Genomic DNA, 9,163 nt, shown 5'->3' on the forward strand with positions numbered 1-9,163 from the left:
ATATATATATATATATATATATATATATATATATATATAAATTACTGCTTACTACTACTATTTGTACTACTTTCCCTACTTCATGGTTTTTCACTTATCGCGGTTGGGGTTGGTGGTCCTATACCCCACAATAAATGAGGGACTGCTGTATTTACTCTTAACAACGGTTCAAGCTTCATCCAAGCGTCTTCCTTTACTCTGGCTGTCGGGACATGAATGGATTATCTTCTGATGTGATCATCTCTACCTTATCTTTGAGATAATTATGTTTAACGGCTCTGGTCCTCTTGAAGTTGTTGTTACACAAGGTGTCTTTAGCCCACACCACCACCATATATCTGTTTGTTTGTCACTATTTTCACACCAATTCCCTCTTTCACTCTTCAATACCCCCTCTGCTCATAATATTTCTATTCCTGTCTTCTTGATTTGTCTTGTCCTTTAGACACAGGTTGTCCCTTGAGTCTTAGTCTCACCTTATAGTGAGACAGAAAGGTGAAGCAACAGCAATTTGATGTGTCATGTCTGATAGAGCTCCTGCTCTTCTCTGTGACAGGTTTTTGAATGTTGCTTTTTTATCCAGCTTGAAAAGTGTTTTGTTCAAAAAAAGTGACAATTTTAGTGAAAAATAAAAAAAGTTGTTCAGCGAGAACCAGTAGGTGTTTAGAAAGAATAAATTATTAACGCATTACTTCAATAAATTGCAGGTTTCAAAATGTGAAAAAGAAGAATTAGGACTTAAAGTGATGCATCTCCAAAAATTACAATATTGTGAAAAAGTTCAATTTCTTTTGTGTCAGTCCTTTCAGAAAGTGAAACTCCTATATTACATAGACTCCTTATGCATATACAGTAGTGAAACATTTCAAGACATTATTTCTTGTTATTTTAATGAATATAGGTTACAAGTAATGAAAAAACAAAATTCTGTGTTTCAGAATATTAGAATATTGTGAATAGGCTCAATATTGTAAACTCCTGGTGTCACACCTTAATCAGCTGGTTAACTACAAACATCTAATTCCTCAAGGCCAGCCACCCTTGAACCATAGACATCATCAGAAGCATCTTACCTGCTGAGTAGACAAAGAACTGGTCCAATGCCCTCCAAAGAGCTGGTTTGTGAGTCATTTAAACTTCGCAAATGGCTTAATGTTAATAAGTTATTTATAAATTAGAATAAAACAAAATATATTTAGATAAACTGGAAGAGGACCCCCGTGACCCAAAATGGAAGAAGCGAGTAAAAGATAATGGATGGATGGATAGAAATTGGATGATGGAAAAAAGTAAATAAAATGAAATTAAATAGAAGTATTAACTAGTTTCAGTATTCAGAAAAAAATTGTTTTGAACTCATTTTGATTCTCCTTTAAGTTTGAGTTCAAATATTGGACATGCATTTGGTATTTTCTGAGAAAAATAAACTCACCGTTCATTACCTGCTCAGCATCAAGAGGAGGGAACGTAAAAAGGAGACAGTTTGTCTTAGCACTTAGCTGTTATACTCATTAACTGTCTCCAGAAGATGCTGAAGACTAAAACAGAGCCAAATAAAGAGTATAAAACTGTATTGTTGTGTCAATTTAATCGAAGTCCCAGAAAATGGTTGCTGCTTCAACTATTAAACTTGAGAAGTTTATAGTAGATAAGTTATCTAAAGATGCATTTCACAGAAAGTTGAGTTTCACAAGAGAAAAATAAGGAGATAGATCACCTTGTCACTCTAGGAAACTGACTTAATAGGTTGTCTGAAGTCATGGTAAATAATAAATCAGTGTGACTTAATAAACTGTTCCTAAGATAATGAAGGTTTCTGTCAGTAAAAAAAAAAAAAAAAGATTTCAAGATGTTTTCTATTGAATGCGCCCTAATAGAACTAATTAGTGTTTTATTTGTCTGTATTTATGCCTGTTTAATGATGTGCAGTCTTAACGTGAGTCATGATAGGTGGGACTTTTTACATCAGGTCTTATGAGGTTTTAAAAGCCTTCTTGATTTTTTACTTAGATGTAGCCCAGTTTGAACTGTACTATATAGTACAAACTAAGTACTGAACTAAATTCATAGTAATATCATTTAAATTTAAAAGCGATGTCTAAGGGATGTATCATCTTAAAAAGCAGTTCATATTTGGTCAAGAAAATCTAGTTTAAGCAGACTGAAACAGGCAGTTGTCATTTTTACTATGTTCCTTGAATGTTACACATGTTTGAGGAGTGCTGCACATGGGTAAATGCCACATGGCAGGTTACAACCTTCTCTTTGAGTTGTGCTAAGTGTCAATCTTGTTCAGTTTTGTTTTGTAACGGATTAAGCAATTTATTTTGCCCAGTCAGATGGGAGTGGGTGGGATTAATGGTACGCTGCATGAAACGTGGGTCAGCGTGAAAACCAGACAAGTGCAGAGAGCACAGCGACTCAGACGTGGGTCAAAGAGTAAAGCTGTCCATTACAACAGTTAATGCAGAGTTGCCGACTGTAACGGACTTTAAGAAGCATATGAAAGTGGACCAGGAGCCAATCTTAGGACCTGCTGGACGAGTTAGACGTTCCCTATTCAGCCATCGGGTTCCCATCTGTGAGGTTGCTGCCAGGAAGGATCTCGGTGTTCGTGTGACATCACCTGCCTACTTACTTTACTCAGTGTCATATTAAAGGAATCTCCATATCTTCCTTTTCCAATCCAGTCTCAAACTTTGAAGGATTTGTTAGTACAAAACTAAACCAATGTACGTGCTTTTTATTTTATTTGCTCAGTGAGCGAACAAGCTGTTTGTTTTTAGCTCCCACGAAACCCAAGCGTCGATTCAGGCCTGCAAAAGTTTATTTTGGGGTTGAATTTTACGTTGAAAAGTTGTTGTTTTGTTTAATTTTATATGTGAACCAAATTAGATTCTTAGTGGGTTAAACAAGGTGTAAATTCATAATTTCTTGCTAAGTGGAGGCCGCCATTAAATTAAATATAAACAGTTGTCAGGGTTTTCAGGCAGGACAGAAACGAACTCAATAGTTGCAGGCAGGGACTCAGACTCAGCAGGCAGATAAATAAATACTTTTAATAATAATAACTTAAAGGGCTGATGTGGCAGCATAAACTTACAACAGGACATGATCGGGATGGGACCAAGACAGGACCACAGGACAAGGCAATACCTAACGACGACGTGACAAAGGACAAGACTCACAGACAGGCTTATATACACAAGAGGAGACAGGATGTGATTACAAACAGCTGGGAACAGATAAGGTAAAACTAATCAAGAATAATGAGACACACTAGGGTGTACAGACAAGGAAGGCCCACTAGATGGTACCATCTTTACAACAGTAAGTTGTATTTGCTGTAAGCTGTTAGTACAGCTATCTTTAAAATAACGTTCCCAGGGCACCGAGGTAACTCTTTATCTACGTGGTATGGGCACTACATAAATAACCAGCTATTTTTTTTTTTTTTTTACTGATTCACTTTATTCCTGAACATCTTAGGAAATTATGAGACTTGCTCAGTGCGTTCTTCTTATTTTACACGGTGGAGTTTTGGAAAATGAGTCACATGAAAGTTTACAACTGATGCAGCTAACTGATGTTGCAGAGGCGAGTTTATCATTTCTTCTTTTTTGTCTGTCTGTTAGCAAAATATCCCACGAACCATGAGCAGATGTTAAAGAAGCTCTCAGAAAGTAATCATTGGATGTACCGCTACAACTGATTAACTTTAGGCTGCCACGTTTTATCGAACTTAGTGAACACAAAATTGGGTCTAATTCAGTAAGCTGTATGCACATTGAGCTAAAATGAACAATAAACATTCCTTCAAAGAAAACAAGCTTCATGAAATTATTTGGCTTCATTCATTTCCTTACATTTCTGCATTTTATCTTCAGGATTTGGTGAAAAGAATAAATAGTTTTTCAGCTCGTGCTCTTAAATTCAAAGAAAACTGCACACCATCTGAGTTCGACACAGCCAAGTTCGTGCATCAGAGCAGTTCTCAGAAACAAACCGGATTTAATGAGAAATTTGTAAACACATCAGCTTTTTTTTTTTTAAGGTTAACATTTACCATTTTGGAGTTTTCTGAGAAGACTGAGCACAGCTATGCACGCTGCACCGGAGGCAAACAGGGCCTCAGCTGGGGTTTTCACATCCACTGATATTTCCACACTTTAGTTTTAGAGTTTTCAGGTAGTTAGGCGCTCATAATACATATTTTTATGAGAAATAATTTCCCATTTGTGTCTTAAGATGAAAAAAATATAAACATATTTACCATCACACAGGCATTGGTCCATTTCTAACCAAAAAAAAGGTATGGAAGATGGACATCACTAACATTTATCTTCTCATTTTTCTATCACTTTTTATTAAATAAGGACAAAGGTTCATGTGAATTTAAAAGCCTGACCTTTCCTTAACAGATGTTAAATGAAATACTGACACACAAATACTAACCCTGGTGGCCTTACATCACTGGAGCAGAGCGAAAAACTGAATATACATATTTATTTCCAGACCATTGTGTGGCTGTCAGTGTGGTGTGTATAAAACTGTGACCCAAACATCTCTGCTCAATAGATGCAACCTTTACGTGTCCTCACTTTGAATCTGCTTTATTACAACTTATACATCACAACCTGATAAAAAAAAAGGCCCAAACATAGCCTAAAACAAATTTTAAAAATAAGCGAGCAAACGGTGAGAGCTGTCTTTGGCAGGAGCGTCAGCAGGGCGCTCAGCTGCCAGCAAGGCACCAGGTGGTGTGAGCATGTTAGTCAGGCAGTAATCCAGCCCTGAGCTCCTCATGTGCTGCAGTCATGGGTCTGGCCTGAGCAAAACGGGGGCCAAGGCACATGACTCGAGACAACCGCTGCTGGTATGTGGGCTTTGAGGAGGAAAGGGCAAACACTGGGAGTTTCTCCGGGATTTTACTCCCATGCTTGCTCATATCAGGGCTGTGATTATGTACGGGGAGTGGCTTCGGGGCTGTAAATACAACAAACGTAAAATCTAAATCTGCAGTAAAACGGGAAGCATAACAGATTCAATTGACAAAATTATTGGACAAAAATAGGCTAATTATAAAAGTTACATTTCACGAAGGCTGTAGAACTGAGTCAGCATGGCTCCCATAGATAAACAAATGAAGACAGTGGTCCTGTCTTTTTATTTTTAAAGTGCTGCAGCACAAGTTGATGCACTGCGAGGACTGATTTCCATCCAGACTGCCTTGTATTGCAGAGTGCATCATGACACGGCTTTCATTCTGCTTTCAGAGGAGGTTCGGACAGAACATTCACTAATGGATGTTCCTTCCTAAACACCAGCCTCATTCGCTTGCAGCATACTTATAATGTAATTTAGTTCAATGCATCACTGGGCCTTTGTCCAAATTCAAGTAGCTGGAGTGGCTATAAGCTCTCACTTGCAATATTACATCCAAAATAATTGCTTTTCAGGTTATTTCATGTTTTCCACCTCCATAAGAAGTGTGAGACGCTTGCATCACAGTTGCAATCAAGCTTTCAGGGTGTTTCCTTAAACTTTTCATAACATGAAACTGTGTATGGTGCTCAATGCTTATTCGTAGAATTTCATCAGGCTCATTTAAAATCCTTCTTCTTTATACTGCCTGTGTTTTTACTTTGTGTCCATTGATGGGGGGTGAGCGGCAGTAAAAAGGTAGAAAAGGTCCAAACTTATATTGATGATGCAGAACACAAAGGGAGAGGAGATCAGTCATGCAGCCGAGCAGATTCCTCAAGTGGTTAATACAAAACCTGCTAGTTACTCGAATGTAAAATAATGGCCTCGTTTCACTCGACCAAACAGATTTAAAGGAGTTATTAAATCAATCAGCTGGTCAGACAACCAGTCGGTACTGATTATTTAATCTATCAAATGTTAAAAGTTTAAAATCGCCTTCTGTGAAGCTTGTGTTGTCTGCCATGATGCAAGCAGAAGGTTAAAGTGAACTTTCAGTCCTTTTTTTAAAGTGAGGTTCTGTGAAAAAGCCTAAGAACAATTAATATCTTACCTGCTGTAGATAGCCTTTTGAATTCCCTCAGTTTGAAAAAAAAAATTAAGGTTATTTTTCTGATACCATATTTTCCGGCATACAAGTCACTTCGGCGTATGAGTTGCATTTATTATGCATCACCGTTGACTCTTTGCATTTATTATGCATTTATTTAATGGTCAAAACAGCTTTATTTTGCCTGGGCAGCTCGGCGCCATCCATCCATACATTGCAGCTGGAGCCACAAGCTCTCCAGCATTCCTCCGCCTGCACCAGCTGAGTGAAGCGTGTTAACAAGATTAACACTTAGTTCTTCAACAGTTCTTCAAAATTTAAAGCATCAGTCAAAAACTGCATTATGAATATGGGGGGAAGTATATAAGTCATTTCAGAGTATAACTTGCAGGACTGACAAATATATGCAAAAAAACGTAACTTATATGCCGGAAAATATGGTATATATATGTAACGATTGCTTCCAGTAGTAGTTGGCAAAATGTTTTCTTTATAACTTCATTTTTATCCAAGTGTTTTAAAGTTTTTTATTTTTAGTTTAAATTTTTTTTTTACAAAAATCAACATTGCTTGAAAAAAAGGTATTTTTTTATGTTTCACACTAGAGTGCATTTTCACAAGAAGTTCGGAAAGAAGAGATAATAATAAAAGCTGGTGAAGACAGATGTGACATTTAAAACATCATACCCTATAGATCTGAAATATAAGCAACATTTCCCTAGCAGCAATGCTAACAGCAGTTAAAAATGAATGTATTCTGATTTAAAACAGTCCAGTTTGATCTGTGCTCTGTGATGTGTTGGTCAAGAAACTAAATATTTAAACATACATTTTTACAGTATGTTTCCAGTCTATACTGTTTAGTTTCTTTATACTGTGTCCATGAAGCCAGGCTTTCTTGTTGTCTTTTTAAATAATCTTAACCACTAGCTCTGAAACATTTTCTAAGTATGTTTTTTTGTTTGTTTTTCTTTTGGAAGTTGTCAAAGAAGCTCTGCAAGAATTTCTCTGAAAATAGCTCGTTACTTGAATGAAAATAACTTGAATGAAAATAGATGAAATAGCATCTAATGTTAAAATAAGAAAACAATTTCAACATCCTTCTGAAACAGCAGCAAAATATAATTAAAAAAACGAGAAGCAAGGTATGACGTATGATCCCCCCCCCTTTCATAATAGAGTCTGAAAGTCAATTATTGGAAAAGCATGTGCATTCCAAAAACACATATTGTAAGTTTCAGCTCATTATTAAGCCCAACAAGATGCAACTGTACATTTTTGATTATAATGAAATCAAATGAAATCTGTTTAATAACAACTTTACTGTAAAAAACAGAGCAACGATGTGCATATTGTGCAACATCCATGTTGTTTATACTGCACTGAAATGGCTGAAAACAATTGTTTTTTCATTTGAACCACATTAATGATAAAAAAAAAGAAGTAGTAAACAAGACATTTTTATGTCTTTTTAAACTAGATATACAATATTGAATCATGTTTGTATATTTTAATAATCTATAGATCTTCTGTGTGGCAGCTACTGCTGAGTCCAAAACAAATATTGCCATGGATCAATAAATTTCTTGTCATATCACATTATATTCATATTGTTTTGTATCATATAACATTGCATTTCTTCCTATTTCATAGTATTGTATCATATAGTATTATTTTGTACATTATTTCATTGTTTCAGATCAGATGGATCAACTTGTGTTGCATTGTTTTGTATCCATTCCCAACATATCACATTGTATTGTATCATATCATTTCTAACAGTATTGTGCAACAAGCTTAATGATTTTTGTATACCGGTGAATATTACCAGTATAACAACTGAGTAGTCAACATTCAGGTTTTTGTGTCACTTATCTACAATAATCCAGTGCAGGATTACCAGGGTCCACAGTTGGCTTATTTCTACCTGTGTGTTTTCCAGGTCTGGGTGGGGCTTGTGGTTACCTGGTGGGCGCGATGGACTGGGGACACTCGGTGCTGGGCCGCCTGTTGGGCTCAGAGTACCAAGTCATCTACTTTTTCTCAGCACTCACCTGGGGCATCTTCATCACTGTGCACCTCTTCAGCATTCCAGAGAAGCCTCTGGGCAAGGACCCATCTGTGTCTGACCCCTCCTCTCCCAGTGACCTCCCCCTGATAAGATCGCACAGCAACGGTTACGGAGCTCTGCGTAAGGACTCCGTATCTCCTGTCATCCCAACATCTGTTGGAGACATGAGGCCTAGATCTTTCTCTGCTCTGGGAGAAGCCAACTCAGTGACGTCCAGCGCCAAGCAGCCAAACAAGGAGGTGCGTAGCTGCTTTAACATAAATACAATTTATTTTTATTTTAGGTTTGATGAGTTGAAAAACTTCCAGTCTGCTGCAAAAAGCAGCTGATTTTATTACAAATAGTTCCTGCTCTAAGGTGATTTTACCTTTTGATCTTGTGAAGACTAACCCCTCCATCAGGCGAACCTCACAGAGTTCACGTCTGAATCTTTGAAAAAGTATTCTTTGCTGTATAAGTCACACCTTTTTGCATAAATTTACACGTCCTGCGACTTATACACCAAAGTGACACATACACTTTTTCCCCCCCAATATTTATCATTAGAGATGCACCGATCCGATATCAATATCGGTATTGGTTTGATATCGGAAAAAGTTCTGGATTGGGCATCGTGACAATGTGACCGATCCATTTTCCGATCCTCCTGCCAATCTTTCCGATCCATGATGCATGTTAACTTCAAACTATGGAATGGATTTCCTGAACGGAGGCGTGTCTCATGAACCCAGAGTAATAAGACCCGCCTCACATTCAGGAAATCCAGTTCATAGTTTGCAGCCAGCTACAACGTGAGGACTGAGTTAGCAGCACTGTGGCTAACAGCTAACAAACTTTTCATCGAAACATGTCCGCTGTGTGGAAGTATTTTACACTAGGAACACCACAAAACAAGACAGCAACGTGCAATGTCTGCAGAGCCATAGCGCCACATTAAATAGCGGTAAAGTTAGTTTTACAATGGACATTCGAGCTCCGGGGCTTCAGCGGGGCGCTACACTTTGCTCAACCCAAAACAGCCAACTCGACCCCGGCCAGCCGCGTCCAATCTGCCCGTC

General features: G+C 37.6%; 1 protein-coding gene across 1 annotated transcript in view; it reads left to right on the top strand.

Moving 5' to 3' along the window:
• slc45a2 (solute carrier family 45 member 2) overlaps positions 1-9,163 on the top strand; it is a 44,703-nt gene that overhangs the window by 9,094 nt on the left and 26,446 nt on the right. Inside the window, exon 3 of the mRNA XM_037691978.1 lies at positions 7,977-8,344. Coding sequence (XP_037547906.1) covers positions 7,977-8,344 — 368 coding nt within the window. The remainder of the gene's footprint in view (positions 1-7,976; positions 8,345-9,163) is intronic.

Source organism: Nematolebias whitei, chromosome 18, assembly GCF_014905685.2.
Source record: "Nematolebias whitei isolate Nwh7 chromosome 18, NemWhi1, whole genome shotgun sequence".
Taxonomy (NCBI): domain Eukaryota; kingdom Metazoa; phylum Chordata; class Actinopteri; order Cyprinodontiformes; family Rivulidae; genus Nematolebias; species Nematolebias whitei.